General features: G+C 49.1%; 1 protein-coding gene across 1 annotated transcript in view; it reads left to right on the top strand.

Moving 5' to 3' along the window:
* The window catches only part of FAM171A1 (family with sequence similarity 171 member A1), a 133,751-nt gene that overhangs the window by 88,099 nt on the left and 27,258 nt on the right, over positions 1–18,394 (top strand). The window contains exons 4-5 of the mRNA XM_060097783.1: positions 10,120–10,278; positions 14,796–14,972. Coding sequence (XP_059953766.1) covers positions 10,120–10,278; positions 14,796–14,972 — 336 coding nt within the window. The remainder of the gene's footprint in view (positions 1–10,119; positions 10,279–14,795; positions 14,973–18,394) is intronic.

The raw sequence follows: 18,394 nt of genomic DNA, 5'->3' as shown, positions 1-18,394 counted from the left end.
TCATAGGAGAGTGGAAAGAGGGAACACTTGTCAATTGTTTTTGTTTTTGTTTTTGTTTTTGTGGTACGCGGGCCTCTCACTGCTGTGGCCTCTCCCGTTGTGGAGCACAGGCTCCGGACGCACAGGCTCAGCGGCCATGGCTCACGGGCCCAGCCGCTCCGCGGCATGTGGGATCTCCCCGGACCGGGGCATGAACCCGTGTCCCCTGCATCGGCAGGCGGTCTCTCAACCACTGCGCCACCAGGGAAGCCCTGTCCATTGTTTTATAAGGATCATTTTCTTTGAGAGTTTTTTGTACTTTGCTGAGGAACTGAAAGCTTTCAAGGAGGCGTTTGATGGTGACTCCAAAATGTAACCTCACAATGATGGACCATAAGGTAGGAGTTGCTGCTCTACTGGCAGCTCTCTCAGACCTTCACGCTGTCTTGGGAGAAACAGCATGTTGTCGACTCAGAATGTGATGACGGTAAATAAGAAAGTACCATAAAGACGCCCCGGGCTGCTTGTAGCTTCGCTGTCGTCGGGCCAGCTGGCACCACCCAAACCAGCAGTGTCCATCCTGCTGGGCCTCTTCGCTGCTCTCTTCACGGCCCCCAGGACAGTCCCCTTTCTGTTCCCCAGGCAGTGCTGTAAGACTCTCCCACGCTCTGCACACACTCCCAACCTGGGTGCCCTCCTCTTAGCCAAGACCTTTATGATGGTTCCAGGGAACACAGAGGCCATCGGGGAAGGCTGCCTTCTGTGGCCTGCTTTTCTGCATCCCCTTCTAAGGGGACATTGTGACATGTCTCCCCGTGGCTCCTCTCTCACCAGGAGCCTCTTCACATCACGGTCCGTCCCTCGTCTAATCTCCTCCCCTCCCACCTCCCTCTGTTGGTCCTGAGTCTTCCATCTTTCTCCTCTGGTTCTTTCTCAGCTCCCAGAATTACGAAGCCTGCCCTTCCAAGGAAACCCATCTTCATCCCTATTCCCCATTTCCTTTCCCACTCGAACTTCGGAGCCGTCTGCCCTCGAGAATTTTCTTTAGGGATTTCTCGTGCTGAGTTCACGGACACTGAGCTGCCAGCTCTGGTGGCCTCTTCCAGGGCCTCGTCCTCCCTGCGTCCCCGAGCTGGGGTCCTTCCTCCTGCACTTCCCCTCCCTCCTGGGCTCCTGTTTACTGCTTCCCCGTCTCCTCCCTGGTTCTCCCTTCCCCGCCTCACCCACGTTCCAAAAGTGGCTTCCAGCTCCAGCCACCTCCTCTGTTTTCTTCCCCGAGGCCACTGTCTTTATTTGGAACTACATCATTTCTCACCGAACATCTCACAAGAGGCTGGCTGATGCTCTGACTCTAGGATTTCTCTACCCACAGCCACCCCCCACTCTGCTATCAGAATTGGGTAAAAACGAACACGATTCCTTCATTCCCGTCCCAAGAACCCCCGGAGACTCTCTCCCCTGCAGGTCGCCTCAAGTTCAGACCCCTGACCGGGGTGCACCAGGCCCTTCACGAGACTCCCCCTCTGTCTGGAGCCCATGCAGCCTGCACAGGGCTCACGGGGAGGTCTTGGCCTCTAGCCACGGTCCAGGTGTCTGTCACCCCTGGAATTTCTCTCCTGGGTGGTTGATGGTTCTCTGCTGAAGCGTCTCCTGTACTTTTTGGGCATAACCCTCTATTTTGGCATCAAAACACTATGGTGATTCAGCCGTTGCCATGACTACCTTCTCTACCCTGGAGTTCCAGGATGTCAGGACTTTCATCCTCTTCCCCATCATGTATCCTGTGCCCTGGGGCAGAGGAGACTGTCCGTGTCGTCTGGGTCATTCTGAGGACGCTCAGAGTATCTTGTGGAATCCTCTCAGTCAGGGGCAGTTTCCCCCCAGGGGCATCTGGCAATGTCACAGCTTGAGGGCCAGTCCTGGCATCTAGTGGGTAGATGCCACAATGCACAGGACAGCCCCTGTCCCCCAGCAAAGAAGTCCCTTTGTGGCCCAAAATGTTAATCGTGCTGAGAATGAGGGATGGTGACCTAGTCAGAATTGAGACAGACCATAACTAGGACCCAGTGAGTTGCCCGGAATAACTCATCTTTACATTTAATCCTATAAGCATTCCCAGAACGTGGTGCCATGGGTTTCACAGAACACCTGCTCTTAAGGAGCTGCCATCTAAACGGGGAGAGGCGATGGGAAATCATTGCTGATCCTGCACCTGGTATGTACCAGGAGGCAGTGTGAGACATCGTATCAATGCATATGTGTTCGTTTTTCTTTTATCTTTTTTTTTTTTTCGCGGTACGCGGGCCTCTCAGTGTTGTGGCCTCTCCCGTTGCGGAGCACAGGCTCCGGACGCGCAGGCTCAGCGGCCATGGCTCACGGGCCCAGCCGCTCCGCGGCATGTGGGATCCTCCCGGACCGGGGCACGAACCCGTGTGCCCTGCGTCGGCAGGCGGACTCTCAACCACTGCACCACCAGGGAAGCCCCCTGCATGTGTGTTCTGAGCTAACATCCTAGCAGCCGCATCATGAGACAGGCGTGGGCCACACCCACTTTAAAGATAAAGAACCCAAACCCCAAAGTCACTCAGCTCAAAGGTGGCAGAGGAAAGATAGAAACAGAGATATATCCAGTGATGCTCCTGCCCATGTTCTCTTCTCATGGCGCCTCTGGTTAGGGAGATGCTCAAATACACAAATAAATATAATACCAGGCACAGGAAGATGGGTTCTGTAAGAGAGATACAAGTAGAGTTTAGAGCTTGGGGTGGGATCCAGAAAGGCCACACAGGAGAGGTGGCATTGGAGATGCACCTTGGATGACAGGTAGGGTCTGCAAATAGAGACGATGCGGAGAAGCTCCAGATGCGGGGAAGAACATGAGCTCGTGCGCAGAAGCAGAGCTGCGTGGGCCAGAGGATGAGGGCCAGGGGCAGTGACAGCAGAGCATCTGTTCTGACGTGGGCAGGTGTGCTAGGAAGGGACGCAGAGGTCGGAATTCAAAAAATTCATTTCTGCTTCGTGCAAACAGAATGACTGTGGGCCTCTCGGGGCCTCAGTTTCCTACCCTGTAAAGAGAGGAGAGAGCTCCTTCTTCACGGGATTGTTGTAGTTTTTTTTTTTTTAATTTTTATTGGAGTATAGTTGATTTACAATGTGTTAGTTTCAGGTGTACAGTAAAGTGAATCAGTCATATATATATATACATATATATACGTGTATATGTGTATATATATATATATATATATATATATATATACATATATATATATATCCACTCTTTTTTAGATTCTTTTTCCATATAGCCCCTTACAGAGTATTGAGTAGAGTTCCCTGTGCTATACAGTAGGTCCTTATTAGTTATCTATTTTATATACAGTAGTGTGTATACGTCAATCCCAATCTCCCAATTTATCCCTCCCCCCTTATCCCCTAGTAGCCATAAGTTTGTTTTCTACATCTGTGACTCTGTTTCTGTTTTGTAAACAAGTTCATTTGTACCCTTTTTTAGATTCCACACATAAGCGGTATCATAGGATATTTGTCTTCCTCTGTCTGACTTACTTCACTCAGTATGACTATCTCTAGGTCCATCCCTGTCACTGCAAATGGCTGCATTATTTTGTTCTTTTTTATGGCTGAGTAATATTCCATTGTGTACATGTACCACACCTTCTTTATCCTGCTGTAGATTATTAAGTGAAATAATGTGTATGTAAGACCTTTGTAAATTCTCAAGTGCTGAACTACACCTCCCATGAGAGAAGTGGAGCCGCAGTTCGGGTCTGTGTTGGTCTGTGATTGTTGCCGCTGTTGTTAATTTGGGAAGCGGTGGATCCTTTGAAGGTTTCTGGGTGGGGAAAGGCAGTGATGAGAGTGGAACTGGAGAACCATCAGTAGATGAGGCGGGAAAGGGGTGAGGCTGAAGCACAGGGGAAGTTAGGAGACTTTTGCGATAGTTGAGGGGTCACGTCACAGCATAGTGTACGGTGGAGGCAGGACGGAGGGAAAAGAAGATGCTAGAAACGTTGATAAGGGAAGATTGGGCCGTCCTGGCACTTGAGCGACGAAAAGCGATGGTGGCAACCTGGAGTCAAACACAGGTGTCGGGGGAGCGGGTCTTCGTTAAGTAGGAGAGAAGGCAGTGATGACGTCACAATCGAGTCGAGGTTCAGAGGAGGCGCCGGGAACGCAGGCGTGGAGCCCCCGGCAGGACCGGAAGGTAACTGGTGAGGCTCCAGCAGGCAGGAGAGCCAGGCAAGTCAGGAGAGAGTCAGGAACAGCAGAGGCGACTGTGGTGAGCCTTCGGGAGCTGTCGCATCCGAAGTAGGAGAAACAAGCACTCGTAGAGGAAAAAGCCGGCTCCTCTGGGGAGAGCGGAGGGCAGCACCGTGACCCCGCGCGGGGGCGGGGAACAGCGCTCATCATTGTGAGTAGCTGGAGGCAGGAAGGCGAGCCAGGGTCACGGGTTTGCAGATTATACAGTCGTCAGGTGACATTTCCAAGGGCGGCGTGTGTGTGTGTGGGGGGGGGTGAAAGCCACGTCCCTGGGCGTTGGGGGGAAAGAGAGGAGGCTTACGGGGATAACAGCGAAAGTGGTGTCTTGCTGTGGTTTTTCTAGCTGAGGAAGAAAGGAGTATATGTGTTGGTTGGGGAGGAAAAGCTTCTGGAGAGAGGTTTTTGACGAAGACAAGAATAGTGGATCGAGTCACGTCTTGCAATAAAACAAGCAAAAGTTACGAAACTCGGGTTGACCTTGGGGGAGGGGAGGGCAGGGGCAGAAGAGGCAGCAGAGAAGAGGGAAAAAGATTTTAAAGTGCAGTCGGAGGGGGCTTCCCTCGTGGTGCAGCGGTTAAGAATCCGCCTGCCTAGTGCAGGGGACACGGGTTCGAGCCCTGGTCCGGGAAGATCCCACATGCCACGGAGCAACTAAGCCCGTGTGCCACAACTACTGAGCCTGCGCTCTAGAGCCTGTGAGCCACAACTACTGAGCCCACGTGCCTAGAGCCCGTGCTCCCCAAGAGAAGCCACCGCAATGAGAAGCCCGCCCCGGTGTTTTCAGTAGAGTTGGGTCTGAGCATTTGGGGGATAATGGTGGAGCCCCAAGGAGGATGGAGGATGACACAGCTGCTGTGGGGAGTGTGGAGGAGAGGCATCCACAGAAGAGGGACAGGCCCATCCCCCTCCATCCTCCCCTCCCAACCCAGTCAGGTCCTCCTCCTGAAATGTGTGGGAACTCAGCAGCTTTAATCCATAAACTTAGGCTTAAGAGCATAACCACCCCCTCAACCCACCACGTACCCACTTTAGATCGTATTTACGCTGAGGCTCAGAGTACTTCGACCCTTACACTCCTCAGACGTTTCTTGGGGCATTTCATCAGGCAGAGCCTGTGCTCCTGTGTTCGATCCCCCAGGGGCATCAGGGCGTGCCGGTCACAGCGTGTGTCAAAGCAGCTGGACCGGCCACACCCTCTTCGAGTAAACCTGCCTCAGCATCGCCCCTCTGTGCCCCCCACTCCTCCAGAAGTGGGGGACAGACACGATGTCTGGTCAGGGAGCGAGTTCTTCTGTACAGAAAAGGGAAGGGGGGCAGGAGGGGAAGAGGAGTGGGGAGAGGTGCGTCTCCCACGGAAACGCATGGTGTGCCAGGGAGAGACAGAGGCAGAGACATGCACACAGAGACAAAAAGGCAGAGAGAGAAGCACGCACAGGGGCAGAGAGAAATAGACACAAACACAGAGACAGACAGAAAGACACCGAACTGCGATGATATGTGATATCACTTATATGTGGAATCTAAAAAAATAATACAAATGAATCTATTTACAAAACAGAAATAGACTCACAGACATAGAAAACTCATGGTTACCAAAGGGGAAAGAGCAGGGAGAGGGTAAGGGATAATTTAGGGGATTAACAGATAAACACTACTATATATAAAATAGATAAGCAGCAAGGACCTACTGTATAACACAGGGAATAATATTCAATATCTTGTAATCTATAATGGAAAATAATCTGAAAAAATATATGTATAACTGAATGAACGACTTTGCTGTTCACCTGAAACTAACACAATATTGTAAATCAATTATACTTCAACTAATAACAATGAGGAACTGGGACCTCCCTGGTGGTCCAGTGGTTAAGAATCCATCTTGCAACACGGGACGCCTGTTTGATCCCTGGTCGGGGAACTAAGATCCCTCATGCCACGAGGCAACTAAGCCTGGGCGCCACAACTGCTGAGGCTGCATGCCTCAACTACTGAGGCTGCATGCCTCAACTAGAGAGCTCACGCGCCGCAACCACTGAGCCTGCACAGGCTTCAGAGCGCCACAACTAGAGAGAAGGCTGCGCGCTGCAACGAAAGATCCCACGTGCCGCAACTAAGGCCCGATGCAGCCAATAAACAAATAAATAAATGAGAAGAACTAAAACCTGACATCTCTCAATAGAGTAAAAAACATTAAAAAAAAAAAAATGAGAGGACTTCCCTGGTGGCGCGGTGGTTGAGAGTCCGCCTGCCGATGCAGGGGACACAGGTTTGTGCCCCAGTCCAGGAAGATCCCACATGCCGCGGAGCAGCTGGGCCCGTGAGCCATGGCCGCTGGGCCTGTGCGTCCGGAGCCTGTGCTCCGCCACGGGAGAGGCCACAACAGTGAGAGGCCCGCGTACCGCAAAAAAAAAAAAAAAAAAATGAGGAACCAATGTCAAAAGTAGCCACCTCTTTAAAATCTCCCTCAATCTGAAAGGGATACTATTTTAAATTGAATTTAAGGAGGACTTCTTTAAACTTCAATTTATTAAAAGTTAAAATCAGAAAAAAAAAAAAAAAAAAAAAAAAGAATGGGAATGAGACGCCCAGTGGCCCGAGAGCTGGGAACAGCCTTGGTTGTGTCCGGGTCCCAGGCCGGTCCCCGCAAGGCCTGGCTGGGCTAGTGTCCTGGCGCTCAGCTAGACTCCCCTTCATCTTTCAGCAACGTCCCCTTTTCCTTGGTCCAGGATGCGTGGGTTCTGTTCCTTTCAGCCAAAGGGGCCTTCATGGTGACTTCAGCCTGCCCATCTCACGGGGCCTGGAGGGGCACACAGGACCCACAGTGTTCTGGGGTAACCCGCCTGGCCCCTGCCTTCTGCCTTGACCCTTGTGAGGACAAGCCCCTCTTTGCGCCTTCACGCCGCAGACACGCCCTTCTGGCCTTCCTAGTAGCGAGTTCCCCGATTCCCAGTGCGTGAAACCCAGGCAGCAGCAGCATTGTTTCGGCTGAAGAACGGTGAGAAGAGGAAACAAATCGCAGGACATTCACTAGCATTGAAAGAAAATGATAACAGGAGCAGAGAATGTTGTCCCGTAGTTGGGGGTGAGGAGGTGGACGAGAAAGGGTTCGCTTGGACCTTCCGTCTCTGAGGGCAGCTCGGAGAAGAAGGAAAGAGGCAGACAGCACGTGCGGGAAGCGGGCTGGGGGAAAAGGGGTCGGGTGAGGCACGATGCCCCGGGCCGGCATGGAGAACGCCCCACCCCCTGGGAGCATGAGGCATCCGAGCCCTGCGCAGACCGAGGAGGTGACAGCAGGAGGACATTGCTGTCATGTGAAATCAGAGGACAAGGAGAGCAGACTCACAAGAGCTGGAAGTGAAAAGATTCAGCTGTGTGGATGCCAGTGCATCACCAGAGCTTTGTTTTAGGGACCAACAAAGGGCATTGATGGTCTAGAACAGGACCGATGTCCATGTGCACTTAGCTTCAGGTAGGACTGTTGTGAGTCTGGGCACCTGGCTCCCATGGGATCTAAAGCTGGGCCAGTGTTGATGGAGAACCAGTCATCTGAGAAATGCAGCCAGTGATTTTCAGGTGCCGTCATGACCACCTTGGTCATACATGGTCAAGGCAGCCCACCCCGTAAGTCTGTGTTGGTGGTGAGTCCATTTTGTGGGCTCCCCTGTCAGAAGAGCCTTGGATTAGTTGATCCTTGGAGCTCCAGAACTCCGTTATTCTAGAACACTGCTTTTTTTTTTTTTTTGCAGTTTACAGGATCTTAGTACCCTGACCCAGGATTGAACCCGGGCCCTCGGCAGTGAAAGCGCAGAGTCCAAACCACTGGACCTTCAGAGAATTCCCCTGGAACACTTCTTTTTTGTTTGTTTGTTTTTTTGTTTTTTTGTTTTTTTGCTGTACGCGGGCCTCTCACTGCTGTGGCCTCTCCCGTTGCGGAGCACAGGCTCCGGACACACAGGCCCCGCGGCCATGGCTCGCGGGCCCAGCCGCTCCGCGGCATGTGGGATCCTCCGGGATCGGGGCACGAACCCGTGTCCCCTGCATCGGCAGGCGGACTCTCAACCACTGCGCCACCAGGGAGGCCCTGGAACACTTCTTGATAGGCTTATTCCTCCCTTAAAAGTTTCTTTTTTTAAAAAAAAAATTATTTATTTATTAATATTTTCAGTTGCACTGGGTCTTAGTTGCAGCAAGCAGGCTCCTTAGTTGTGGCTCGAGGGCTCCTTAGTTGTGGCACACGGGCTCCCCAGTTGCGACATGCAGACTCCTAATTGTGGCATGCATGTGGGATCTAGTTCCCTGGCCAGGGATCAAACCCGGGCCCCCTGCATTGGGAGTGCGGAGTCTTAACCGCTATGCCACTAGGGAAGTCTCCTTTAAAAGTTTCTGATCCAGGGTGAAGAGGGACCTTGCTGTAGACATAAAGACCATGAACTCTGGGCAGGGCTGTTGTGTCAGGACATCCGTGGGTGGGGAAGAGGAAGCCCCCAGCCGACCACAGGGAAACATGGTATCCCTCAAGCCTGGGGTGGGGTATATGATGACCAGAACATCAGGACAGACCACCACGTTTGAGGAACCACTTTATTTATTTTTTTAATTAATTAATTTGTTTTTGGCTGTGTTGGGTCTTTGTTGCTGCGTGCGGGCTTTCTCTAGGTGCAGAGAGCGGGGGCTACTCTTCGTTGCGGTGCCCAGGCTTCTCGCTGCGGTGGCTTCTCTTGTTGCGGAGCGCGGGCTCTAGGCACACGGGCTTCAGTAGTTGTGGCACGCGGGCTCAGCAATTGTGGCTCACAGGCTCTAGAGCGCAGGCTCAGTAGTTGTGGCGCACGGGCTTAGTTGCTCCGTGACATGTGGGATCTTCCTGGAGCAGGGCTCGAACCTGTGTCCCCTGCATTGGCAGGCAGATTCTTAACCACTGCACCACCAGGGAAGTCCAAGGAACCACTTTATTTTAACCCAGAGAGATGCGTACTTCCATCAGGGAATGCTCCAACTCCCATCTCTATTCATTTTTGTCTTCACGATGTTTTTGCTGGGTGTGTGCAAACTGATATAGCACATCTGCGTCTTGTGACCCTCGCTACAGCAATAGATAAAAACAGGTTCAGGTTTTACAGTCAAAATAAGATCTGGAGCAAAGTCAAACTGCGGATGGTGTCACAGGTAACTGTGTAACAGGGTCACTGGCTCAACCCATCCTGCACAGAGTTGAGTTTGCTGAAAAGAGCAGTTCTCACATCCTTTCAAGAGGCTCATCACAGAATCTGTAACATGATCCGTCGCGAGTCAGAGGCACCCACTGGCGTAGATGGAATGCCAAAAGGCAGCTTCCGCCGAAGGGAAAGGACTCACTACTGTGGGTTCTCACTTGCAGTTCTCGTCCAGCTGCTCGTCTGTTGCCCCGTTCTGCTTCAGCTTGGTCTGTGCGCTTGGACCAGATTTTACCAGGAACACTAAGGACGTGTCTGTAACGGTGTCAAAGGGTCTCTCCTGCCTTGTTTGTATCAAGAGATTAATTGTCATCTGCTCATTTCACTTACGTGGACTTTTTCCCAGAACGCTACCCCTACCCATAGGCGAAGGCTGGGCAGTGAAAAGACTGCTCACGAATAGAGCTTTTTGTGAAAAAGCTAACTAACATCCTGTGTCAAAGCAAACGTGACAATGGGCTATTATTTCTCTCCCCATAATAACATGCTATCACATCTTTGTGCCCGCGTGCGTGGGCGACGTGAGGAGATGGAGAGAGGAGTGGAGACGGGGCAGCCACGCTGAAACCTTAGGGGAGCTTTTCCGGGGTTTGCATTTTCTGGAAACAGAAACCGCCCCTCCGAGAGGTAACTCCAGGGTTCATTTCCGCAGGTGCCCGGCCGCAGCCTCGTGTGCATTTCCAGAGGAGAGCTCTGCGGCTGCCCGAGAACACCAGCTACAGTGACCTGACAGCCTTTCTCACGGCCGCCGGCTCCCCCTCGGAGGTGGACGGCTTTCCTTATCTGCGGGGTTTAGATGGAAACGGAACAGGTAACTCGAGGCTCGTTTCTTTCCAGCCGGAGAGTCTGCGTTTGCATCTTTCTATGTGTTTGTATCTTTATAAGTGGGAGAACCCAACCCCAGGTGCAGAAAGGCAGATCTGTCATCTACAAGTTCAAGGGCACTGAAAGTGTCATTGGAGGACCCCAGCCTGCGCCACTTTCACGAGCTTGTCTCCCCGAGCCTCTCTCTTGGTACCAGTTGCCTGAGCTCTCCGTTGGCCAACGAAGTATATTTAATTCCCAGAAGTTCTTTTAATTGAATTTTTTTAAGGGTCTGATCAGAGTTAGAGGTTTTCTGTCCCCCTGTTCTCAGCCTCGCCCCACTTGCCCCGGAACGTGTATTTGGTAGAGCAGCCTGCCCAGTTGTGTGGAGATGCACTGTCCCCCCCACCCCCGCCCCGGGCACGTGCCACAGCTGGGAGGGGCGGGGGTGGCCCTGGGCCTGATTCCCAGAGGAGCACACCATGCCCCCGCCCACCAGTACAGGGAGCACTTGGGGGCAGGGAGCCTCTGGGCTCCACCGGCTGAGTCCATCCAGCCTTTTCTCACGACCTCCCCTTCTCTGAGTTTGCCCTCTCTTTGCCTTCCCCTCTGCGAAGAGTGGTGAGGCTTCATACTTGACTTTGAAACATCTCCTGGAAGCCCTCTAAGTCTGCTCGGTCATTCTCACCCTAGGCCAGCAGGACACACACTGCTCAAAGGTCACAGAAACTAAAAGCCACCAGCCAGAAAATAGGTAATCGTTCCTTACCGGTGAAAGACCGCCCTTACCTCCGTTCCCGGCCAACAGAGCTCGGTGCTGACATGGTCCCCGGTCCTCCTTTTGGTGAATGGATGGTGGCCGAGTCTCAAGCCCTGAATCATTTTCCTGTCTCCCTCTCTTCTTTTCCCCAACACTTTACACGGGTCACAACATAAACTTGAAAACCAAAGGCTGTTCTGGGTTAAATCCCGCTAGGTGAGTACGTTAGTGCATTTCCCAGGGACGCTTTGATTGAATTTCACTTAATTGTCCAGTGCTTTACAGAAACTGATCTTTCTGCAAAAGCTTTTTATACCTGCCACATCTGATCCGTTTTGTAGAGTGTTAATAAACGTCTGGTTACAGATCAAGCTCACGTGGTGATTTGTAACCTGCTTTTCTTCCCTCTGCGATACCCGTTTTGAGAAACGTTTCTTCTCCCTTGAATTTTTGCGTGATGATGATGCAATGAATATGTCAGTCACTGACCACCAGAAAAGTGGCATGGTGGTCATCTTAAGTGCATATTATTGGGAAGAAAAAAGTTGACTTTTCATTTAAATGGACAGGCCTGGGAGCAAAGTAGTGTTTCTGGGAACAGGATGACCCGAGGCCATCGTGAAACCTCCATTCAGCCTTCATCATAAAACCCCGAGTTGGAAGAACAACCTCGTTCCTTGGAGCTCATTCAGTTTTTCTCTGTGCCCCAATTCCAAGAGCTCTTGAATAAATTATGAAATCTGAGACGATGGTAAGGTAGAGAAGACATAGGACTATTGATTTTAGAGGAGTTTATTTTAAAATCACTCTCTTATTTCAGAGGGAAGAGAGAAGGTCTTTGGAAGGTTATATTCAATTTGTTTTCCACTGAAATAACTGGCCAGTTGACCTAGGAAGAATCAGACCTCCTGCCAGGGAAGGGTAGCGTGGTGTCTGCCTAGCACCCCAGCAGCCCATCAACTAGGGATTCTCTTCTGCCCCACGTTGGCCTCCCGTTTCATAAACCGCATCTAACAGATTTCAACTTAGTGTGAGAGCCTGGACCACACAAACCCGTGTGAGGTGACAGGTTATCACTAGAATTCAGCAAAATAAACAGGGGCCACAAATGCGGTTGGAAAGAGGCTGGTTTCCCTGCCGTGTCCTAAGGGGGGTTGTTTATTTCCCCCCCTTGGAGGGATCCAGAGTTGTAGACAGAGAAACGCAGCCACATGGAGGTTTCAGTCCCTTCCTCACTTGCTCGTTCCCGTGCATCCTCATGCTCTCCCCTGTGGTTGCCAAGAAAGCGCAGACCTGTTCCGTGACGCTCCTGAGGGCTTTTCAAGACATTACTTCCGCTAGTAGATCCAAGACAACAGAGTCAGTAGCATGACTAATGTCCAAAGCCAAACAGAACCGGAGATGCTATCCGAGCAAAACCCCTCTTGTTCTAAGTGATGAATTGGTGGCCTCCTAGCTTGGTCCAGGGTTGCTGCTTTTGCCTGACAGACACCTGTCTTTCTTCAGACATGATGGGAGTCAGGTAACATCAAAATGAACAGGAAGGAGAGACTCCTTATACAGAGAACTCAGTGTTGTGTTGCCCTCTAATAAGGAGGGCTGGAAGGAAAACAATGTAACCCTTCAAGGTATGTCCAGAATAAAGAAAGTGGGAGGGTAGACTGTCATTTGGAAGGCATGGACTGGAAGCACTGAGAGGAAAGAGGCCTCAGGAAAGCAGCTATAATCGCCTGTGATGTCTTCTAACAGAGAACATTTTAAAGAACATTAAAGCACATGCACCTAGGGCATGTTGCTTTAAAAGAATATGCCCCTTTCTGCAGTGCTGTTCTTACTTCTGAATGTTTATAGTCGAGTTCCTTCCTTTCTGTAGCCTCACAGGAAAGCATCTAGTCCAACCTGGTTAGTTTTGCAGGTAAGAAAAAGGGACCCCGGAACAGGGAAGTAACTCACCAGAGGCCACGTAAGTAGTTGGTGGCGGGTCTGGTACTGGGACCCTGGCTTCCTGGGCCAGGGATGTGCAAGATTATAGGAAGGAAGTCTCAAAAGGGGATGAGTGGGGACAATGGGGATGCCATTTCTGGGAATCAAGACGCAGTGTTAAGTGGGGCGAAAGGGTGATGAGTCTGGAGCAGCTTTCTGCCCTACCTGCTGCTTCCCCGGGCAGACTTCCTGCCTCGGGTTTGATGAAAGAAGCAGTGCTTCCTGATTGAAAACATGATCTTTAAATTGTTTATGTAAGGTCTAGTAAGTTACTTAATCTCTCTTTGTTTCAAGTCCTGTCTCATTTACAGAGTCTAACAGAGCCTAGAGAGGTTCATTGGAGACCTGGCTTTGCTTCTGTGTTGCTTTTGGGCAACAGACACATTTAGGTCCTCCATCCACAAGATAGTTTGACCAGAAAGATGGTAAATTCTGGGTTTTGGTTTTACTTCACCCTAAAATGAAATGGCCAGGATAAAAAGATTTCAGAACTTGAATCTATGCTTCCAGCGTGGACCTTTTGATGAAATCCTCATTTCCATGCCTTTCCCTTCACTGGAAAACCGAGATGGGTATGAATCATAAAAGACAGTGCTAACGTTAGCTGTATAGAGATTGCTCTACAAAGGGTTTATCTCTCACTGATTGTTCAAACTCTAAAATTCACCAGATTTGTTTGAAATGTTTAAATTTAGTCCTCATCGGAGGTTTGCATTAGCTTGGGTAGTTAGTCGATAGGTAGGTAAGTATATAAGTAGCTTACCAAGAAATCCTATAAATGGTGTTCTAATGTAGATTAAATTTTTCCATCAGTGTGTTTTCATCGTGTTCAAGGGAAGATTTTAAATTATGACCGAATACATTTTGTATGATATATTATATTCCACTGGAGAAAAATTCTTCTCAAATGGACCGCTTAACTGTATAAATATAATATTGCTCTCATAAGCATTCCCCAGTTTATCTGTAGACAGTCATTAAAGCATTGGCTTGGATAAAAGGCCTCTAATGCAAAATAATTGGTATATTAAATTCCTTTTAAACAGATCAAAATAACAACGGCAACCAAAATAACTCATAAATATTTCAAGTCCAAGTTTTCAATAGTGTACTTTTAGTAGCAGTAAGTTAATATTTTGAAGTACTCCTTGAAGAAATTCACTCCTTTTTTTTTTTTCAGCAGTCTCTGATTTAAATCATTTGGTTCCATTATGGTGACCTGCCGAGTAATTAACATGTGTGCAGTGCTCACTTTGTATAGAAGTTGATTTCAGGGATTTCCACACACACCTCCTCTCCCATTATAGACAATCTCTTCTCTTTTGAGGCCCTTGTTTTTGTGGGGAGGGACGCAGCATGTGGGATCTTAGTTCCCCGGCCAGGAATCGAACCTGCTTCTCCTGCATTGGGAGTTCAGAGTCTTAACCACTGGACCACCAGGGAAGTCCCTTGAGGCCCTTTTTGAAAGCACAGTACAGTGGTTAGAATCTGCAAACCCAAGCTTGGATCAGGTTTGCAGATTCAAACTAGCCTATATCCGAAGACCAGCTCTTATTATTACCCTCTCTGAGCCTCAGTTTGTTTATGTGTAAGATGGGAATTTTACCTACGTTAGAATGTCGTGGTGAGGATTATGTGTGTAAGATGCTGAATAGAGTCCCCGGCTTATAGGAGGCCCAGTCCTCAGTAGATGGTAGCTATGATATTTCTCTGTGAATAGTTTCTGCAGCCCCATGTAAGTCCTGTGTGTGCATGTGATGGAGAATGTCTCTTGCTTCCAGGAAACGGCACCAGGTACGACCTGACCCCCGTCACAGCCGTCAGCGTCCACTTGCTCAGCAATGATGGAACGCCGGTGCTGGTGGATGGCCCCATTTATGTCACCGTGCCCCTGGCCACACAGAGCAGTCTGAGGCACAATGCCTATGTCACAGCGTGGCGGTTTGATCAGAAGCTAGGTAAGCAAGCTCCCGTGCCAGCGATCGGCTAACAGATAACTTCATTACCATCTGATTTCCCTTTTAAGAAGCCTGGGCAAGTTCCTTTTCCTTGAAATTATTGAATGCTACTGCTCATGGTGCATTGCATGGTTTCTAGTGGGTAAGTCTTACACGCTCTTTGGAGTTGGGGTTTTTTCCACATTTAAGCTAATTTGCTTGAAAAGAATCTTTAAAGGTTATTAGAACTAAATTGGCTCTCCTAACCTTTATCCTTTTAGTCTTTAGGTGGTCACATGATCTCTCTTGGTCCTGTGTTCTGAAAAAAAGAAAAAAACATTGCCAATATTGTACAAAAAAAAAGAAAATAAAAATTACCTATGATCCCACATGTAGAGAAACCCACTAACAGTATTTTGGATTACAGGCAGACTGCGTTCTGTTGCACTTTGCCTTATTGCACTTCGCAGATACTGCATTTTATACAAATGAACATTTGTGGCAACCCTGTGTTGTCAGATGATGGTGAGCATTTTTTAGCAGTAAAGTATTTTTTAGTTAAAACATGTACATTGGTTTTTTAGGCATAATGCTATTGCATACTTAATTGACTACAGTATAGTGTAACATAATTTTTAATGCACTGGGAAATGAAAAATTCACGTGACTTGCTTTATTGCAATGTTTGATATATTGCAGCAGGTCTGGAACCGAACCCACAGTATCTCCAAAGTGAGCCTATATTTCCTTCCAGCCATTGCACTATGGATGTATGTGTTAGTTATCTTTTGCTGCGTAACAGATGGCCCTAAAACTCGTAACTTTCAACAACAGTGAACATCTGTTGTCTCACAGTTTTGGAGAGTCAGGAACCCGGGCACAGCCTAGCTGGGTGGCTCTGGGTCAGGGTCTCTAGAAAGGTGCAGTCAGACTGTCAACCAGCTCATCTCAGGGTTCAACGGGGGCTGCACGCACGCTTTGAGGCCCCAGCTCCTCACTGGCTGATGGCTAGAGGCTTCAGTGCCTTGCCACGTGGGCGTCCCGACAGGGCCACTTGCAGCGTGACAGCTTGCTTCCAATAGAGCAAGTGACCCAAGAGAAATTTACAAATAAACAAAAAGTACAAAAGCACACATGGGCAAAATGGAAGTTACCGTCTTTTATCACCTAAGGTCAAAGTGGCCTCCGCTCCTTTCTTTCCATATGCTAGTGGTTGCAGAGACCGATGCTGGTACAGTATGGGGTGGACCACACAGGTGTCTGAACACCAGGACTGGGGGGTCATTGGGCCCTCTTAGGGACTGCCTTCCAAAAATACACATTTAACAGAAAGGGGATTATACGCTATGTACTGTTTTATAACTTGCCATTTGTATGTCATGAACCTCTTTTAAAACCATTTGTATGTCATGAACCTCTTTCCCTAGCATTATTATTCCATAGCAGCTGTTATTCTGCAATGTCAATATTAAGATTGCATGGTATTCCCTTATATGTTTATGTCATAATTCAGTTGCTCAATCCCCTAAGTTAGAAAAAAAATTACTCTTGTTACCAACGTTGTGATAAATACCTTTGTAGCAAAATCTTTATACCTGGCCATGATTGTTTCCTTAGGATAAAATTTTAGAAGAAGTGGAATTGCTGACTTCAAAAAGTACAAAATTCTAAAGCTTTTAATACATATTTCCAAATTTTCCTCCAGGAGGTTTTACAGTTGACATTCGTAGTAAGAATGAGGGAAGAAGAACGTGCTTGTGTTTCGGGTTTGGACAGCACACTGGTCCCTATGCCCTGTTGTTTCTGAATCCCAAACTTGAAAGTCAAACTTGAAAAGACTGGTTTTCCAATAACCCCATTCAGAGTTTTAAACTGTTAGGATACGCATAAAAATTCTTGGGGGATTTTTGGTATCAAATGTATTTTCAAAGACACCTAATTCCTTGAGTAGTCAGATTCTAGTTCTAGGAATTTATATTTGGATATAAATGCTTGTTGGGCTTTCTGGAGTTTGGGGAGAGTTGGGGTTTGGTTTTTTTTTTTTTTTTTGGTGATATGCGGGCCTCTCACTGTTGTGGCCTCTCCCGTTGCGGAGCACAGGCTCTGGATGCGCAGGCCCAGCGGCCATGGCTCACAGGCCCAGCCACTCCGCGGCATGTGGGATCTTCCCAGACCGGGGCACGAACCCATGTCCCCTGCATCGGCAGGCGGACTCTCAACCACTGCGCCACCAGGGAAGCCCTGGGGTTTGTTTTGTTAAAGTTTTCCAGTTACTAACAGACCGCATAATTATTTGTGTGGAATTCATTGGCTTTACCAGATGCACCGAACTTGATGTTGTTAGAAGGATCATGCTGCCATGTGGACATGCGGCACTGGGTCATGTGGGCACTTTGTCATTGGCGTGTGTTCTCCACGGCTTGGTGACTTCTTGAGGCACATGGTCCTGATCAGGATGTAAGGAGCCCTGGGCTCCCGGGAGAAAGGGACTTGAGGGAACCCCTGGGGAAGACGGGAATTCTGAAGGGAGGAAAGGACGTGGATAACAAAGCAGGGAAAGAAAGTAGGAAGGAGAGGGGAAAGCTTGCACTTGACCTCCTGAGACCCTGGATCCGCCACTTGGAAAACTCTAAGGCCTACCTTGGGCAAATCACCTGTCCTGTTTCCTCACTTGTACAAGACGCACATTGATCGAGGCTCTCCGTCCCTTGTACAGTCTCCCGCTCACCGTTGTCCATCCAGGTTGGGCCCCCACATGCCAGGGCAGTGCTCTGAAGTAGAGCGTGTGGTTGAGAGCAGCAACACTGAGGCACAGTGGATTGGAATTCCAGCTCTGCTGGCCATCAGCTCTGTCGCCCTGGCCAAGTTGCTTAACCTCTCTGTGCCATAGTTTGCTCAACTGTGAGATGGGGATTATAATAGTATCAATACCTAGTGCTGTTATGAAGAGTGTGTTTATTAGTCAGAGTTCTCCAGAGAGACAGAACCAGTAGGATGTGTGCGTGTGTGTGTGTGTGTGTATGTATGTATGTATGTGTGTGTGAGAAAGAGAAAGAGATTTATTTTACAGTATTGGCTTATGCACTTGAAGAGGCTGTCAAGTTCAAAATCTGCAGTGGCCCAGCAGACTGGAGACCCAGAGAAGAGTTGATATTGCAGTTTGAATCCAAAGGGCCATGTGCTGGCAGAATTTCCTCTTCCTTGGGGGAGGTCAGCCTTTTCTTGAGGCCTTCAGCTGATTAGATGAGGCCCACCTACAGGAAGCGTAATCTGCTTTACTCAGTCTACTGATTTAATTGTTAATCTCATCTTAAAAATACCTTCACAGCAACCTCCAGGCATGTGTGATCAAATATCTGGGTACTCTGACCTAGCCAAGTTGACACATCAAATTAAGCACCCCAGGGAATAACTGAGTTAATATTTGTAAGAAGCTCAGTTCA

The sequence above is a fragment of the Mesoplodon densirostris genome, chromosome 4 (assembly GCF_025265405.1).
Source record: "Mesoplodon densirostris isolate mMesDen1 chromosome 4, mMesDen1 primary haplotype, whole genome shotgun sequence".
Taxonomy (NCBI): domain Eukaryota; kingdom Metazoa; phylum Chordata; class Mammalia; order Artiodactyla; family Ziphiidae; genus Mesoplodon; species Mesoplodon densirostris.
Note: the sequence above shows the minus strand (reverse complement) of the source record. Positions and strands in the feature narration are given on the sequence as shown.